The sequence below is a fragment of the Kryptolebias marmoratus genome, linkage group LG4 (assembly GCF_001649575.2).
Source record: "Kryptolebias marmoratus isolate JLee-2015 linkage group LG4, ASM164957v2, whole genome shotgun sequence".
Taxonomy (NCBI): domain Eukaryota; kingdom Metazoa; phylum Chordata; class Actinopteri; order Cyprinodontiformes; family Rivulidae; genus Kryptolebias; species Kryptolebias marmoratus.
In genome coordinates, this window is record NC_051433.1 from 30,183,645 (window position 1) to 30,203,240 (window position 19,596).

The window sequence follows — 19,596 nt, forward strand, 5'->3', positions numbered from 1 at the left end:
ATATATATATATATATATAAAACTATAACTATAACTATATATAACTGCCATTGTAATTTTACATGGCAATAAAAGTTAAAACTGAAACAAAAATTCAAGATTTCCTTTTTTGTTTTGATGTTCCCTCGATCAATTTCCCTCTCTATGATCTCATGGATTTTTAGTTGTTATGATAATATTTTTAAACATTCTTTCATAAAACAACTTTAAAAACTTATTAAATGTTTGAATTATGATTAATAGCTTCACATCATGTGAGTAATAAAAATATTGTCATCAGGTGACAGGACCAAATACAACTTTTATTTTTTCGTCATTCTTTCATATATATATATATATATATTTTCGTCATTCTTTCATATATATATATATATATATATATATATATATATAAGAGAATGACAAAAAAATAAGTCATTATTTTTTCAAGCTATATATATTCTTATATGTATATATATATATATATATATATTCTTATATGTTACCTGTTAGTATTTAACTTGTCATATCAATAGGGAATTGTTCTGACATTTTTAAAACAAACACTAAGGGATTATTCCACCTCTTCTTTACCTAATTATTATTAATGTAATACTTTTTGTGAGCAGTAAAAATTGCAGTGTGTTTAGAACTTCCTGTGTAACCATTCACATTTCTTCTCTCCTGGAACCTCCAGTCCATGGCCAGGGAGTACCAGAACGGTGACGGCTTCGGCTACATTTTGGCCTTCAGAAAGAAAGACTCGTCATCGTGGTCAGAGGTCAAGATTCCACAAGTGGACTCATCTCGATTCGTCTACTACAACCAGAGCCTGACGCCGTACAGTCCGTTTGAGGTGAAGATCAAAGCTTATAACCGGAGAGGAGAAGGTCCGTTCAGCCAGACGGTGGTGGTCCACTCTGCAGAGGAAGGTGAGTCTGTACTGCTGCAGCAGCTGGGCCCAGAGTGCTGTGCAGCCAAACTAAGATCAGAGCTCTGGAGAAAAGAAATGGTTCCAGAGAAGAAATGAAAATGTCTTTTTGTCCCTGTGTTTGCTCACTAACTGTACAGTGGCAGCATGTGGAGGGTACACGGGAAGATGGAGCATTATGGAGCAGTAGTTAATATTTTTATGATGGTTTAAGGTATGACACGACTCCATGGTGTGCTGCTGAATTTGGGGCTGGAGGTGAAAAATGAGCTGGTGGAACATGAGTCAACAGAATTATCCAGATAAAACTAAATAAACTCACAATTCAGACACTAAAAATCAAAAAGGTTCAAGATAACAAAGCAAACCCAAATGTGGGGGTACAGTAAGGGTTATAGTGTGAATTATGTGAAGACTGAGGCAGCATGGGGTCGGACAGCTTCAAAGCTACTCTGCTGATTATTTATTCAAATGTGATTTTCACGAGACAAGCTTTCAGAACTGGAACTCTGGTAACCGATGGATGCTCCATCTGTTTTCCAGTCTAGTGGACGGTGTTCACGATGAGCTGTAAGAAAAAGTCTGAAACGGTCTTAATCAGCATTATTAGCCTTCTCCACCAGAGGACAGTCCCAGCTTTCTGAGCTGAGTGAGACTCACTGCTGGTAAAATGAACTTGCCTGTCATGTTGTTCTTTGGGATATTCTTCTCCTCACAGAGCCGACGAGGGGACCTTCAAGCATCAACACCACAGCAATATCTGCTTTTGAGATCCAGGTGTCATGGGCGCCTGTCCAACAGCTCAATGCCAATGGGATCCTCCGAGGATACGAGGTGATGGCCTGCATCAGCTACACTGATGGCTTTTTACAGTTTTAAAAAGATGAAATGCTCAAAGGCTGGATAGTTGGTACCGTTTCCTCACAGCAGGAGCGGCCTGCATTCAAACCTCAGCCGGTTTGGGTTTACATGATTGCCCCAAACATGTGGGTGTTCCCCAGGTACTCCGGTTTCCTCCCACAGTCCAACAACATGCAGGTTAGGCTTTAGACTGACTGTAGGAGTGAGTGTGTCCATGGTGATGGACTGTAAACCTGTCCAACGTGTCCTCACTTCTTGGACAATCAGCTCCATAAAATCAATCAGAATCAGGAAGTTTTTATTATTATCATGAAATAGAAATAAAGATCTGCACAGCAGATTACAGAGAGCTTGACCTGAATGCAGTAATGGGTTGAACAAATGCAGATTTCTTTATGTACAGGAGAACGTTACATCCAGGTGAAGTAGGAGGTGGAGAGAAACATACAGGAGTTAATTAAGATGAGGATAAATATAAGACTATTTATTTTATTTAATCCAGTCAGTGTACATGCTGGAATTTGCCCTCATGTACGGCGTTACCTGCACTTCCAGCCAAATGATCTGTTCCTTGTGACAATAAATAATCTCATAGATAATGTTTGCCTTTGCCTCACTGATCTGCCCTGTTTCAGGCGGGACGGTTGATGTTCAGTGCTGTAAAGCGCCATAAATCAGCTTTATTAGTTTCCTTCTCTTAGCTCAGAGCAGATGCTGATATCGGCTTGCTCAAAGAGGCTGATTACTTGTTGATTCAAACTGTTTTTGAACATGAATAAAACAGAAACTGTTGCCCTGCACGTACGCCCTTTGTGCAGATACTGGGATTGTGTAACTGCTGAGTCAACATTTACACTTTTGTTTGCCTGGTAATAGTTTCCTTCTTACACTTTTTGCAACAAAAATGCTTCCGTGTTCTTTGACCTGCATTAACCATCCATATATGAAAACGTTCAGCTTGAACTGGAATGGTGTGCCATGACTTTTGGGTTTAGTAGCTTTTATAATTTTTACCTTTTTATACTTTTAAATCTGCTTCAGCTCTAGTTTTGTCATCTTTTGGTACTTTTAGCTACTGTTCTACCACCTTTTGCTTTCTGCTCCCATTCTTCTACTTTTGAACGAGTGTTTTGCTGATTTTAGCCTCTGCTCTGCTTGTTTTATCTTTAACAACCTGTTTCAGGACTTCAGCATTTCATTTAGCTGTTTCCTGACTTCAGACGTGACTCTGTGCAGTATGTGAGGCGTCATCACGGCCGTGTGTGTGTCCTCAGATCAGATACTGGCGGCAGCATGAACGAGAGGCAGCAGCAGACCGAGTCAGGACAGCAGGTCTCGAACCAACAGCCAGGGTGTCCGGCCTCCGGCCCAGCACTCGGTACCACGTTGCTGTTCTGGCATACAACAGTGCCGGGACTGGACCACCTTCACCTCGCACCACCGTCACCACCAGGAAACCACGTATGTCCACAGAAACACATAATCGTTCAGGGAAAAATACCACAGAGAATAAAACAAACTAAGTCTTTTCTTTACGATTGATCCAGTCCAGGGTTTTACTCTCCTGTAAAGGACGAACCTGTTAGCCTTGATTCTCTACTTTTAACTGGGTCAAAACCTGCCAGAACCACTTGTGTCTAATAAACCTCATCACTGATCCTTCAGGATTGTTTGGTAACCATGGTTACCAAGGATCAAATCTTCCTGACAAGGGTAAACAGGGACAGAGTTAGAGCAGGGCGGGGAGGCATGTGGACAACACATTAACAGAAGTTTTTTTTTTCTCGTGTTATCAGAGCTTGATGAATGACCCATGTTGGCCTCTTCCTCTTCTGCTGTAGAAAGCAAAGCAAATATTTAGCTCTTCCTGTGAGCTTTAGGTGTCTGTCAGAGGATGATTAGACATCTAAAGGTTTTTAATGTCTTGCCCTATTCAGATAAACGTTAAAATCTACCCCATATATCTGCATATTAAATGACAGCACACATTTATTGAAGGTGAATCTAAAGGTTAATGTTCAAACCACCTTAGATTTAAAAAGTTAATATAAAACTCCTACATGACTTTTTCTTGTGATAATTTTTTTCCATATTTGAAAAAAGCTATCTTTTAGTATCTGAACGTATATTTTTGTTTGATTTCAGCTCCTAATCGGCCTCCAGCCAACGTGTCCTGGAGGATCCAGGGCTCAGCTGTAACTGTGAGGTGGGATCCGGTGATGGCCATGCACAATGAGTCGGCCGTTCTGGGCTATAAAGTGAGTGACCTAAACATGCCCTACTCATGTATGAGAACTGAAACTTTGTGCTTCGTTACAGTCTGTAGAATATGTCCTGAAAAATGACCCAAACAGGTCAGTTCTTCAGTTGGAGCATCAGCTGCTTCAGGTGTTTCTGCAGCATAAAACGGACCTCTGTGATTATTATCAGGGTTATCATTTGAAATAACTTGAATCCCTTTCTGGTGATATGTTAAAGGTCAGAATGACAGATCATTCTGGACCGAGCACCACAGGTATGCATTGATGTACTGTGTGTGTGAGTGTGTGTGTGTGTGTGTGTGGCCATGTATTTGATACATTGTGGGGACAATTTTCCTAACATATGCTACCTTGTGAGGACCAACTGCTCCTCGTGGGGACCAAAGCCTGGTCCCCACAAGGAGAAATTATGTTTTTGGGTTAGGGGTTAGGTTTAGAGTTAGCTATGTACTGGTAATGGTTAGGGTAAGGGTCAGGGTTAGGCTGTAGAAATGAATGGAAGTCAATGGAAAGTCCCTACAAAGATAGAGAGACATAACATGGGTGTGTGTGTATATATATATAAAACACCCAGCTTGCCCCATTCTTTGAGCGGTTCCACTTCAAGCTTGGGTCCTGTCAGCCCTTGGTGTTTCCCCAGCTTTTCATGCTCCTTCTTCCTGATGTTACAGTCTCTTGGGACTCTTCACCACTGCTTTCTCCTGTGTCTTATCTACCACCCCAGTGTCTGGTTGGTTGGCCATCACCTGTTTGTCAGTCTGGATCTGGAAGTCCCTCAGTATCTCAGCCCTGCCATTCTCCACCACCTTAGGTGGAGTCTCCCACTGTGACTGTGGGACTTCCAGTCCATACTCAGTACAGATGTTTGTGTACACTGTTCCAGCTGTTTGGTTATGGTGTTCCACGTATGCTGTAGCAATTATTGAATGAAAGAAGCACTGTTATTTTTTATGTGTAACATTTGACAAAGAAGAAAAGATTACCATCATTTACTTGTGTTCTGATATAATAGCCTACTGTTTTTCTATGTAAAGTTCACATAATATTTATCACCTGTCTCTGAGAGATAAGAGAATCAATAAATGGCTGTATAACATTATCAAATACCGTGTTTATGAGGCTTAGATCAGCTTCTGCAAGAGGACAGTATCAGGTGATAAGGTTTCTCAAGCAGGTAAAACAAACAGGTTTCTCCCATTGCTAAGACATTTCTTGAAACCATCCATTCATTTCTCTAAACTGTAAACACAAAACCCAATTTTTAAACTACATTCACAAAACCTCTGGCTCTTCCTGCAAAACCAAACTATTGCCTTGAAACTGTTCAAATAGTGCTCAGAGCCAAACAGTGTTGTCAGATCGGACTCTTAGTCAATCAAAATGAGAAACACCACTCAACAATCATTACACACAACATGGAAAAAAGAAAAACAATGATCAAACCGTAAAGCTTCTGAAATAATCATATATATATATATATATATATATATATATATATATATATATATATATATATATATATATATTTTTTTTTAAATCAAGGGTGGCACAGTGGCATAGTGGTTAGAGCTGTTGCCTCCCAGCAAGAAGGTTGCAGGATCGCTTCCTGACCGGGGGCCTATCTGGGTGGAGTTTGCATGTTCTTTACTCCGGGGAACTCCGGTTTCCTCCCACAGACCAAAAACATGCATTTTAACATGCATTCATTGATGACTCTAAAATCGTCCCTTGGTGTGAGTGAGAGTGTGAATGGTTGTTTGTCTCAATGTGTCCCTGTGATGGACTTGCGACCTGTCCAGGGTGTCCCCCGCCTGCTGCTGGAAATAGGCACCAGCTCCCCGTGACCCAAAAATGGAGAAGCGGGTAAAGATGGATGGACATTTAAAATCACTCACACACACATTTACAAGAACAAAAGTACATAGAGTATCTACTGTACAGCATCTCAGGCCACAGAACTTCATCTACGTCACAGGCCACATTCTCCCTGGCCAGGCAGCATGGAAAATAACTCCTGGTATGCTCGATCCATGCTTCACATGCATCCACACCTAGGCAAGAGGTTTTCCCTGGTGTAGGGTTGCCGGTCATAAACCTTCCAGTGCTATAAAGAGAGGAACTCCTCTGTTGGATTGAATATGGTGGAAGGAAAACATTCAGGAGTTCTTGGTTGATATTGAACCACTCTCTGAGCTGGATGGCATGGTGAAAACTCACATTGTTCCACACAGTGCCTTGTCTGTTCACGATCCTGCTGCTGACGCCCAAACACAACATCTTGATATCACTTACTAATGTCCGATGTTGAGTGTTGTATGTCCCCAATGTGGTGTGAAGGTGGAGAACCCCTTGATTGCTGATGGCAGCACATATCGTCACATTGCCGCCAAGCTGTCCAGGGACTGCAACAATCACGGTCCGACCTCTCCTCCTCCTTTTGATCAGATTCAACCCAGCTTCATCCATATAAATATATTCATGTGGTTGTTCTAAGGCAGGGGTGTCTAATCCTGGTCCTCAGGTCCACCATCCTGCATGTTTTCCTTGTTTCTCTGCTCCAACACACCTGATTCAGAGGTTAAATCACCTCTTCATGTTCTGCAGAAGCCTGTTAATCACCCATTGATTCAGATCAGGTGTGTTGGAGCAGAGGAACAAGGAGAACATGCAGGATGGTGGCTCTGAGGACCAGGATTGGACTCCCCTGAACTAAGGAATCCAGTTGAAACACTCTGTATGGAACAATACATCTAGCTTTGTAAGTGATAGAGAAATACAGACTGATGCTGTGAAGTCGACTGCAGTATTGAATCTTTGACCTTCTCTGAGGGTACTCTGTACAGTTGCTTCATGCATATTCTGTTGCGTTTTAGGACACAATCAATGGTGGAAAGTCTGATACTGTTGATGCCATCAAAATTCACATGATCTTCATTGATTTCCTGCTGTATTCCAAGCAGTTTTATTTCATTGGAATATATATCCTCCCCTCTGATGTGGCAGTCTGGTTATTCTACAAAAAAAAACTGCAATTACCAAAAAATACATGCAGTACTTGGCTTACAAGTATATTGGAAAATTCATGTAATGAACCCCTTTTTTATTGAATCATCCTGTAAGCATGTAAGTAATGAACAAAACCATTAACTGTTGTCCTTTCTGAACCTTCAGACTATGGTGGACACAGTGAATCTGTCAAAGTTCTGCTTCCTTCATTGTCAAACTGTGGATAAGAACATGGTCTATGACATATTTCATCTGAAAGAACGGTTCTTTGTCTCACACCTCCTCTTCCTCCTCTTCCTCCTCTCCCTCTGCCTGTCTGACTGTTCCTATCCACAGTGAAACTTCAGTGACCAATTATTGGTTTCTGCTGTGTTTAAGCTGAGACACCAGTGCTTTAACTGAGTTTCACCTTTGCTACCTGTGCTTACCATTAGCCAAGAGCGTCACAGTGCAAAATGTGTTTTAGTGAGTGGAAAGATGTTTGCAGGTTGTGTCTAACTAAGATTTCTGACCATTTCAATAAATGGGTTCAGACAAAAGGGGTTTAGTGTTTCAGCTTATTGAGAAGAACTGTAACCGTAACTAACTCTTTTTACTTCCAGGTTTTGTACAAACATGGAGACCAGACGTTACTAAAGTTTCTGAATAAGACAAAGACATCAGTGAGCTTGCCGTTACCAAACGACACCGGTTATGTTATGTTGGAGGTTCGGACCTGGGGTGAGGGTGGAGACGGGCCAGCACAGGAGGTCATTGTGTCCCGAGACTCAGGTAAGATGCCAACAGCAAAACATTTAGGTTTACTTTGAGTTTTTAGTTTTTACTTTTACAACCGAGATGAAAAAAGGCATATCAACAGATCAATATTAACAAAGTAATTTAACCATTTTTTTAGTAAATGTAAAGCTGGAATAGCATCGTCCAGAGATGTAAACGTAGGATGAAGACTATAGTTTTGTGTAAAAATGTTTTCCGAAGTTTAATATGAACTTATATTTTGAACTAAAACCAATTAAAGACTATATGCTAAGATGATGACAGAATTTATTTTTATTTATTTATTAATTTTTATAGCACCAATTGATGACAAAAGTCCCTTCAGGGCCCTGGACTGTGTTGTGTCGTTAGGAAGGTAAAACGCTGAATAAATGATCTTGTTTTGTTTGGTTCTCAGAAACTGGGATGATGGTGCAGAAGGATGCAGCCTCCTCTTTTTTGACCCCCCCGCTCCACCTCCTCAATGGACTGGTTCTGTTTATTCTGGTGCTGCTCTCAGACCTGTGATCCCTTTCACTTCGTGGACTCGTTTCTGTTGAAATAAAGACCTGAGTGAGTCTGGGTTTCAGTGCAGGATTAGAGTTCTTATTCTTTTTAATCATGCCAACTTTCATTGGGAAAAAGGACTGATAGGGGGTGGTACTGCAGACAGTATAGACCATGCCTTATCATTGCTGACTGATGATCTCACACTTCAAACCATGGTGGTTTGAATAACCAGTGAACATGATGCTTGTTAATCCTGAGGCTGGATCTGCAGCTACATGACAAACATACAACATTCACAAGGGAAAAAAACCAAAACAAGATAAAGATCCAGAAAGGTAGCCACATCAGCTCATTTCAACTGAGATGAATTGTTCTGACCAGTGAGAATGGGAGATTATTTTAGGGAATTCTAGCTGCTGCTGTCTCAACAACAGGTCAGATATACAGTATATGTGTGTGTTCATGTCTGTAGGGTTTGGAGCAACAGGCACTTTATTTTCCATACAGTCTTTTTCTCAGAAAATAAGTTCCCTACCTGCATGTGTTAGAATAGCACAGCCCTTGACCCAGCTTCTAAACGGTGCAGAATGCAGGACACCTACAGTGATGCAGCTTTAAGATGGGATTTGTACAGTTTTTCCTTCAGTGTAGCATTTGGAACTGTAAAATACAAAAAGTTGTATTGCAATCTTTTTTATTTTAGTTCTTGAACAGTATTCTACATCTCACTTTAAGTCCTATGATTTATTTAGTATTGAACTAAATTCAAACTGTGTCATAAACTCTGAGCAGGTGATTTTATTCTCATCATTTCTCCAGTGGACCTTGTTGCTCACAGAACCATTTATTGTATTTTTATCTTTTAATTAAACTAAATGCAGCACAGAAACATTCCACGTTCTGTATATAGGCCTTCCAGTCAAATGCTAATTTATTTTCTCCTGCAAATGTCTGTAAGCTTTGTGTTTAATTTCTCATCTGTAATTCCAGCAGACTTCATGTCCAAACGAATGTTGACACTCTGGCTGTTGTTTTTCTGCTGAGAAGTTGATTCATGGGGAGAAAAAGAAATTCAACAAAATTCCCAGTTAAACAAAATCTGTCAGTTCTCATCAGGGTTCCTGCAGTAACATCTGGAATTTACTTCTATTGTTTTCCAAGTCTGAATAATTACAGAAAACAAAGTATGGAAGCTCCTCAAGTTCTTCTTGCATTGTTTTTTATCAAATAAAGAGAGGCCACGGTCCCCATGCTTTAAGCTTTTGGTGTATCGATCACATTGAGTCTGGAGTTAAAAGTTTTAGTCATCACTGTCCTGGTTGAAGAACAGGACAGATTTCATCAGTGCTCACCTACCAGGTGATGGAGGTAAATCCAAGACTCCGTCTTATGTAAGAATAGATTTCATGTACATTTCTAGAAAGTGTTGAAACGGTTAGAAATGGGATCAAAATCTATCTTAAGATCTAGAAATTTGAGTCTGGAAGTTTGGAAGTTTTGAATGTAAAATTGTGTAGAAACCCTGTTTTATGTATCATGTCTGATTTCCTGTGGTTCATGTGAAGAAACTGTTGTTTTCTTGTTCTTTAGTAATGCATTTACCTTAGAGGTGGTTTATAATTAGCATGATGATTCTAATTTGAGGTTCACTTGCTGCCTAAAACTTTGGGGAAGATGTTTTTTCTTTAATGAAACACTTGTTCCAGTCTTGTTTTTTTTTGTGCCAGAAAACCATTGCCAGTGTATAAAAGACAGTATTTATTCATTCATTTATTTATTTATTTAAATTATGTGGTTGTAAATTACTAATGTGCTTCATTTAAATGTCACAACGATGTAATGATTTATAGATTAAAATGTTTTTTTTCTTTTGTTTAGCTGTATTGGCTCACATGCTATCTTTTGATGGAAATATGTTGTTTTTTTTAATTATTAGAATGTTTATTTACTTGAACAATAGCACTGTATGCCAACAACTGATCAGTCTTCACAAAACAGGCAATGAAAGTTCACTGAAATTCATTCATTAAAAGTTTACTCACATTTTCAACTGTCTATCAGTTCTTGTTGGAGGATGAAGGGGTTTTTAAAACCATTTTTTACTGTTTTGGCCTCTGAGGAGGTGTCAGACTAATTTATAAACCTTGATGAATAACCCTCTAATTGGTCAGGATACCTCACCTGAATAAGGTGAACTGGGGCACCCCCCTGGAACTAGGCCTGGGGAGGGGGCTCACTGCGAGCACCTCGTGGTCTAGCCTTGACTCCTCGGGCTTGGCTGGGCAAAGTCCAAAACAGTGACAGTAAGCCCCCTCCAGGGATCATTGAGATTGGGTGCGGGTCCCTGGGCGTATCGACTCCTGGCAGCATAGACTAGTTGTAGAAACATGAAATGTCAGGTAGAGGCAGAGCGTGTGTGTATGAGTGATACAAACTACATATAACTGAGCTCACCTCTACACAAAACTTGAGAACCTAGTTTGGGTTCAGATCAGAGAGGCCATTTAAGGATTGATACATCTGAGGTTTTGTGTGGAATAAGGTGTATGCTTTTTTTCTTTTTATTCACACACTCCTTATACATAAGGCCCCTGGCCTCACAAGTGCAGTGGTCACCCTGTGTCTACTATGGCCTAGCAAGATGTGTGACCCAGTCCACCAACTAACATACATCTTTGGAGAGGCATTCACTGGCGGTTCCCTCACTGAGCCACTGTTGGAGCATGTCTGGCTTCTGGCACTGGAGCAGGGCAGGCTTCTCACACAGTCAGCTGGCATGAAGTTATCCTCTGTTCAGTCCTTTAATTCATCGCAATCAGTTGCTCTGATGAATTGACTCTTCTGTCAGTCGTATACCTGGAAGGGGTAGTACTCCAAGTGTTCCTCCATTGGACTTTGGGAGCTTGGCTGGTGTTTTGGATGCTGCTGATTATTGCCTCAGGATAGCTGTTGATGCTACTGGGGTTACCTTGTCAGTTTGAAGGCCATCACTGAGGAACCAAGGTTTGGCATCCATCCCCTGCTGGTCATCTGGGGAAGGGATGAGCTGGAACCAGCAGGGCAGCCGAGAAACCCTCTCATTGCCATTGCCACTTGTATCTGGTGTGCAGGCTGTTCTCTTCAGCTATTTCTTCCTAGTCTTTGTATATCTTTCTGCATCTCTCAGGTTTAGATGGACCCTTCTTTTGACACTAAAGTGGCAAACTACTAGGAGAAATATCAGCTCAGACTCAAGATATGTCTGTGTACCAACCTTCCTTGTGCTTCGAACATCAGTCAGCCTCAGGAAGGTAACTTTATGAACCTTAAATACACTAACCTACACCAACCTGGTCACTCGTTGCTAAGGAAACCTTTGTAATGGTGCTGTTAATTGTCAAAATTGATATATTCTCAGCAACAATCAAGAGGAAAACGCATTACCAAAACAAACTTCTAAATAACTTAAATGTTATTTATAAAAATCAAACAGCAGTACTTTTGTTCTATATTATATGTTGATTAACATAAACATTTTGGGCATAAAATATGTCAGACAAATTTTAGAGTTTTCAAAGTATTTATACTAAGTTTATATGAAATTATTGTTAAACTTGCTAAAATGAACTACAATCATTACAGACTGGGGTTAGAAACTTCACTGCATGATATAGAAAAATATTTTGTATGTCAATACTACACAAAGACCCAGAGTACAACATAAAAAGTAGACACAGTTTAAATCCTTTCAGAACCTTGAAGGAATCAGCAGTTCTTCAAAAGATTTTCAGAAAAAACTGAACAACTCTAAACATATTCAGACTCTTTTATTTTCAGTCTTAAATAGCAGAGATTTGGTTTAAAAAAGATTTTTCAACAATCAGTTGTTCATAGTCGGTTCTTTTCTGACTGCGACCCACCGTTCTGTCAAATTACACGAACATTATTCTGCACACTTTGGACCAAATGTTTTTGCTATATTTCCAGAGTTTGAACTTTTTGTCCGGACGTGGTGTTTATCTAAAACACCTTTAATAAAATCAGCGGTTTGCCTCATGAAACGCTCCAAGGTCCGCGTCAATCAGGAAACAGACCACTGTTCCAAACAGGAAGTTCACTGGTTTATTTAATCTGTTTAACACACAAGCTCTTATCTAATTACTTATCGGTGTATCTGGATTTAAATTTACACAGATGTTGTATAAAATTATTAGCCCTATTACTGCAGCCAATCTGATATTGCAGCTAATTTCCAGTAAATGTAATTCCTTGTTTCATGTCATATCTTGAAATGGGGTTATTAATCATGTTGCACCACACTCAGCTCTTATCAGCTGTACTTTGCCACTTTCTATTAGTCATTATTGAGTCTAATATAAATAAGAACCTTCTGCAGTCAGGTTAGAACTCTAGGTTTCTTCATCTGGACATAAGGTAATAAGATCCATCACCATGTGCTACAGTTAGCATTTAGCTCCAAGCTTCCACAAACAGATTAGGCTTTTATTTTGAAAGGAACTGAAGTTATTCCTGACTTTGTTCTTTAGTTATCAGTACTGGTTTGCAGACCTACAGTAAAAGGTTGGATGAGTATTTAGACTGGCTAAATATTGTTTTTCCATACAGAAACATTTTCTGTTCACAGACTTATTAGATACAGACGTGTTCAGAAATGATCAACTGATTTTGCTGCAGTGCTGTAATCTCATGTCATCTCATTTGATTGTTTTCTTCTCATCCTGACTTCAAATTGGCAGTGGTGGGAACCTCAAACGCAAAAATGACTAAACTACTGACAGGTAAACTTCTTTCATTCATTCATGGCACACACACACACACACACACACACACACACACACATTAACAGATTTAGAAAAGCTAAAAAGTTAAATTGCTGATATGTCTAGTTTGGGTACAGACCTGGTGACTGTGTACCCATGTTCTTTAAGGACAGATAATTTATGTATGACTGTCTTCATGTTTTCTCCTTTTCTTCTGTTTACTTGTTTGTCTGTTGCAGCTGTGGGCATCCTGTTTGTTCTGCACATCGGTAAGAATCTGTAGCAAGCATCACACTCTTTGTTTTACAAACTGAACACTGAATTTGTTTGGGTCTGTCTCTCCATTTGCCCTCAGCTTCATCCAGCAGACTGGTGTGCCACATGACCAACTGGGCCCAGTACAGACCCGGAAATGGCAAATTCACCCCAGACAACATCGACCCGTTCCTGTGCACTCACGTCGTCTACACGCTGGCCACCATCAACAGCTATAACCAGATCACCACTGTGGAGTGGAACGATATGGAGCTCTTTAACAGCCTGAACAGCCTGAAGAATTAGTGAGTTTATATCTTCACCAAGGTCCAGCTGTTTCCTCCTGCTGTTCCGTTCAATATTCCCCTCAGCATTACCTATTCAACAATAAGCAGAAGTTGTTTTTAAACCCAAAGAACAAGAAGTATAAACTAAAATCTGAGCTCCTGTTTTTAACTCAAGAAGCTCTTTGGTTGGTAAAGACGGTTCTGTACTGACGGGCCTGGACAGATCTGAAGATAGCTTTCTATTGTTTACTACATGTGGTGGAGATATGACAGATATGAAAATGGGTTTTAAAATTTTGAATAAAAACATAGAATTGCATCAGAAAGTGTTTTTATATTCATATTAGTTGTAGCGAGACACAATAGACTAAAAGTGAAGTAGAATACGTTTATTTCTGTTTGACTTCATTGGTTGATGCTAAGCTTTTAAACAACTAAATCCATTAGCACCTAAAATATGTGTTGAGGATAACTTTCATCTACTACTACACCAAATGTTAGCTTCATGTCTGCAAAATTGGATGAGTCATAACATGCTAATATAACTATGTCAGCCATCTTGAATTGATTTGACTCCAAGTTATACCACTAATGATACCAATATGAGAATTTCATTAAAATCTGTCAAATGGTTCATGAGATATTTTGCTAACAGACAGTCTGACAAACACACACAGGCAAAAACACACTCTCCAAAATTTGAGAGGTCTAGTCAGAGATGGTATTATATTTGAAGATGCAGTAAAAACCTTTCCTGACACATATCCAAGCCAGTGGACGCAGAATCTGCTGAGGTTGCCATGGTGATTCCCACCTTTTTTGTGCTGCCATTTTAAGAACAGAGGAAGCTTACAAGAAAAAAACCTGAAACATCAGCCCCAAACAAATATTTGCTGTGCAAAAACTATAAAGTGTATCAAAAAAATTCTTGAACCATAAGTGGCAGGAGAGGCTTGTTGTCACTTGTTTAAATTTTCAGGTTTTAGCAGTGCTTCCTGTTAGAGATACAAAAAGTTAAAAACACAGTTCACCCTCTGCCTTTTTGGGAGATTTGAGGGAAAGCTATAAGTTCTTAAAGAATAAAAGAATGTATCATATTGTTCCCAGCCCACACTGTTTCCTGCACCAATAGGCACCAACACTTAGCTAATGTATGAAAATAACAAATAGCACATTTTTATTAAGTCAGTAAGATGTAAACCACAAATGTTTGATGTCACCATGATTTAGACTGTAAATGTAACAATGATAAAACATAATGATAATATTTACCATCTCTCTGTGTGTCATGAAGCAATCCAGCACTGAAGACGCTGCTGGCAGTTGGAGGCACTGTTCATGGAGTGAGCCCGTAAGTTTCTCACAGTTTTTCCACACTCATTCATTTTACTTGTCCAAAACTGAATTCCCACAGTATATATTACACTTTAATTTCTTCATTTCACTAGATTCATTTCCATGGTCGCCAGACCTGAGAATCGTGCAGCTTTCATCCGGTCTGCCATCAGTTTTCTGCGTACTAATAACTTTGATGGACTGAACCTGGCCTGGGAGTATCCTGGACACAACGGCAGCCCACCACAGGACAAGGAGAGGTTCACTCTGTTGGTCACGGTGAGCATGGCCCTCATTACCGTCTTTGTTCAGTGAACCTTTGATTTCAATTCTGCTTTAGGAAACGTTGCTTATGGCAATCTGAGGTAATCTTATGTAAATTTCAGCAGAAATACATCCACACTGTCAAAACAACACCAACCTCTTTTTATTCAATTCCTGTAAACCTTTCAAAACACAGAAACTTGAATGATTAAATGAACACAGTCCTAAAAATCTGACCCAACTGTGGTTCAGTTGTTACTCATTTTCCCTCCCAGCCAGTAATGGTTACCTCTGCTGTGTCTGCAGGAGCTGAGGAAAGCCTTTGACGATGAAGCTACAGACACCGGCACGACGAAACTGCTGCTGTCGGCCAATGTTGCTGGAATCACGTCAACCATTGACAGAGCATATGAAGTCAACAAGATTGCACCGTAAGTTTGAGTTCACTTTGCTTCCTACAGAGACCGACTGGTTTCTGGTCTCTGCGTAGTGGACCATAGGAACTTCAGATCATCTGTTACAGTAGATGAAGAACAGTTTCTAGGTAATTCGAGTAAAGATGCAGCACTCACCAACATTGGAAATGTCTTTCTACCTGAAATGATAAAGAGTCTAATGTTTCTGACTGAAAGTCATCATAAGCAGCACAGTTCTGGTCAAACTTTGGACCATTAACAACCAATGATCCTCATGTTCCTTGTTTGACAGATTTTGACCCTCACTGACCCCATTCTGTTGTATCTGTCTCTTTAGTCAGCTTGACTTCATGAACATCATGAATTATGATTTTCATGGACACTGGGAAACAAGAACTGGACACAACAGCCCACTGTACCGCAGTTCTATTGACATTGGCTCTCATCTGCATTATAACATCGTAAGAAACAACACATCCAAACTGCACAACATTCATGTCTTCCAATGACATCATTCAGTGAATCTGAATCAGCAGTGCTTGTACCCCATTTTACATCTGAGTCAGTGTTGAAACAAAAAATGTTATAATAAAACATGAATAAATTCCTCACATATTGTACTCAGAACTCCTCGGTGTCCTACTGGCTGCGTCTGGGAGCCCCAGCTGAGAAGCTGCACCTGGGCTTCACCACTTATGGTCGAACCTACCGTCTGACCACATCAGCTAATGGCCTCGGTGCTCCATCCAACGGGCCTGCAGATGGTGGACCCTACACTCGCACTGCAGGGTTCTGGTCCTACTATGAGGTACAGCTTCATAATAAGAAGCTTACTTTGTACTGAGAGTCAAGTTTTCATTCTGAAAACAGAAGAAATGCTGTTTGTTTGTGAGATAAAATCTTGGCATTGAACAGTAAAGGATAATATTGATGTTCTACTGAGAAACTTTCACATTTAAAAAAAACAAACAAAACCAAAAATATGAATATCAAAACACATCCAACCCTATTTGTGTGTTACCAGGTCTGCGACTTCATCCCCAGTGCAACAGTTTCATGGATTTCAGAGCAGGAGGTTCCGTACGCCACCTATGGAAGTTCCTGGGTGGGATATGATGACAAACGCAGCTATTCCTCAAAGGTAGGAGCTCTATCTGATTCTGTTTCTCTGTTCGTGGAGGACTCCTTAGACCTGTCAGTCATTCTGGTATTGATGGGGGTATGTTATAGGTCCAGTGGATGACTAGAAACCATCTGGGTGGTGCTCATGTGTGGACTCTGGACATGGATGACTTTGATGGGTACTTCTGCTCAGATGGAGCCTATCCATTGATCAACCACCTCAGGACATCAATGGGTAAATATTCTCAGCTCTGGTCTCTGAAATAGCTAGTTTTTGTAGAATTAAATAAGGTTTCTTCAGTCTCTGAACATGCTGTATTGTTCTTGTGTGCAGGATTTGGTCCAAAGCCCACCACCACACCACGCCCCACCACCACCAGGGATCCCATTGCAGACTTCTGCCGTGGACGTCCTGATGGACTGTATGAGAACCTGGCTGATAAGACCACCTACTTCCAGTGCTTCCAAGGGAATACCTACCTTCACCGCTGCCAGCCTGGCCTCATCTACTATGACTCCTGCAAGTGTTGCAACTGGCCCTGAGCTGCTCCATCACCATGTGTATGATGGTGATTATGTATCAGTATAATCTGTTCAGTGTTCAGCAGTGATTAACCTCTGTGGTTCTGGAAAGGTTCAGAAAATAAACCAATTACAAAATTATTCTTTGCACCAGATTCAGTGTTTTTCTTTTAACCAAAATAAAAGTTTCTTTAAAAAGTGTTGTGTATAAAATGCAAACATTTAAATCTACAAATAGACACATTACACCTGAATTCCTCATTACTTAATATTTTTTATCCATTTCATCACAATAAATCATCTGTTTGTGTGTTTTCCCTTAAACCACGACACAGTTTATATAGTACCAATAAAGTGCGTTTACTGCTATAAAGTTTGAGTTTATTACTCAGAGAATAATATAAAATAGTAAAACAGTAGACGAACACCGCACCTAACTTTGTGAGCATCAATAGCCTTAAGCAGCTGTGGCTCTTTAAACCCCAGTAATGGCTCAGTTAGTTCTCAGTAGTTCTCAGTGGTTTCACCAGTCCACAAGATGAACTGTTTTTGTGTAACAGCCGTTCCCTGAAGGACAGTCTAGACTAAAACATGCTGCATGAATGTGGAGTAATGAAAAACAACAGCATGAGAAAACTTCAATAAAACTGCAGCACATTTAAACACACATTCTCCAACAAAAACTGAATTTAAAGTTATCACCACTTTCCACTGAAAGTCAGACAAGTGTGTGTGTGTGTTACAACAATATCTCATGAACAACAGAACAAATTTTAATGACATTCAGAAAGTAATCACTAGATGTCCATGTAGACATTACTAACTTTAAGAGGCACATCAATTCAAGATGGCTGCCACAACCATCTAAACTTAGCAAACACTGACTATAACTAGAGACATTGATCTAAAATTTGGTGGTAGTAGCTGACAGTCATTCACAACACGTACTCTGAGCATGAAATTACACGTTTTTATAAAGGTTATAACTCCTTTCTCAACATAAGATGATTTTAGTCTAAAACTGACATGAAAGGCGGTGGTTGATATGCATTTCTTCAAGGAATACCAGGCCTTTAATTACTATATTTATGCAATCATGCTAAGTTTAATGAGAAACCGAGGAGACAGCTTGAACTGTACTCATACAAATATCATCATGAATCTGCAGTCATGCTGTCATGTCTTCACAAATCATACAAAAAGTAAAAACAGAACCATGTCCTGTACAATTATTCACCTCCTGAAGCGTTTTTCAGTTTTCTTGTTTAACAACTTGACATTTCAACAGACCTGTTCTGGGATTTTATGTGACAGACAGAAAATAAACCACTGAAACAAACTAAGCTGTAAAAAAAAAAAAAAAAAAAAAAAAAATATAAAAGTGAATTTCTGGAAGTTAAAAAAATCCCCTAAAACCTGAAAGCACCCCTATAATCTAAGCAGCCTGTCTTGGTTTTTTGCTTCAATTTATTTCTGGAAAGATCAATTTAACCAATAATTTCCAACCATCAAAGAGGTAACATTTTCTAAAGTTGAAGATAAGTGTTGATAAGTGTAAATCTTTGTAATAAGGTATTTAATTTTTCCTAAATGTGCTGAACTCATGAACTTTGCTTTGTGGCTAATATGAAACAGCACTAAATATTTAAAATCATCTATCACGCCATGTTCTCACTGGACCTAATGTGCTAATGAGCTGTAAGAAGGTTATCAATGGAGAGATTAATGATTTATTTGTGTTCCAGTACATTATCAGATATGTTGCAAAACATACTGTATAAAACGTTAATGTCTTTAAAATGTCTATGGAGCTATAAAGTCATTAACTGAAACTTTTTACAAGAAACGAAAGCTAAAAACAACATTTATATGTATAGATATAGGTGTTCCAAAGTCTTTCATTCAGGTTCTCTCTACATTAATAGGAGTAGCAGGTACTCAGGTAAAGTTGTGCTCTGCAGCTCAGGTTGTGAACAATATTGATACATAACAATAAATTGGTGTCTGATTAAAAAAGAACCACTGATTGCTTATATAAGAAGGCAGAGATTGACAATTACTACATTTCTAGTTCAGCCAGGGTTTTAATGAAGAGTACACCAATGGCTGGTTAATCAGTCCCTCCATGATTTCGCGGGCATTTTTTGTGATTGTTGCGGCTAAAATGCCTGATTTCACGGAGCATTTTCCTAAAAGTTGCGATTTTTTTTACTAAAATCAATAGAAACACATAACTTTTGATATATATAACCAAAAATACTTCCTAGTTTCGTAAGATAATTCCCAACAAACATTGACATTCTCAAAAGGTGCTTTATTTGAGAACTTTGA

General features: G+C 39.5%; 2 protein-coding genes across 3 annotated transcripts in view; both read left to right on the forward strand.

The window, feature by feature from the left end:
* cntn2 (contactin 2) overlaps window positions 1-10,351 on the forward strand; it is a 42,855-nt gene extending 32,504 nt beyond the window's left edge. For both annotated transcript variants that reach the window (XM_037975479.1, XM_037975480.1), the window contains exons 18-23: window positions 677-911; window positions 1,629-1,744; window positions 3,046-3,232; window positions 3,917-4,029; window positions 7,641-7,809; window positions 8,213-10,351. In XM_037975479.1, the coding sequence (XP_037831407.1) occupies window positions 677-911; window positions 1,629-1,744; window positions 3,046-3,232; window positions 3,917-4,029; window positions 7,641-7,809; window positions 8,213-8,322 (930 nt within the window). In that variant the 3' untranslated portion in view covers window positions 8,323-10,351. The remainder of the gene's footprint in view (window positions 1-676; window positions 912-1,628; window positions 1,745-3,045; window positions 3,233-3,916; window positions 4,030-7,640; window positions 7,810-8,212) is intronic.
* A 2,296-nt stretch (window positions 10,352-12,647) lies between these two features.
* On the forward strand, window positions 12,648-17,406 carry chia.1 (chitinase, acidic.1). Its single transcript, XM_017433409.3, has 12 exons — window positions 12,648-12,717; window positions 13,041-13,082; window positions 13,304-13,333; window positions 13,420-13,624; window positions 14,901-14,957; window positions 15,055-15,220; window positions 15,512-15,636; window positions 15,959-16,082; window positions 16,247-16,429; window positions 16,646-16,762; window positions 16,852-16,978; window positions 17,078-17,406. Exons 2-12 carry the CDS (start codon window positions 13,064-13,066, stop codon window positions 17,284-17,286), a joined length of 1,362 nt encoding a protein of 453 aa, XP_017288898.1. The 5' UTR covers window positions 12,648-12,717; window positions 13,041-13,063; the 3' UTR covers window positions 17,287-17,406.
* Window positions 17,407-19,596: the final 2,190 nt, after the last annotated feature.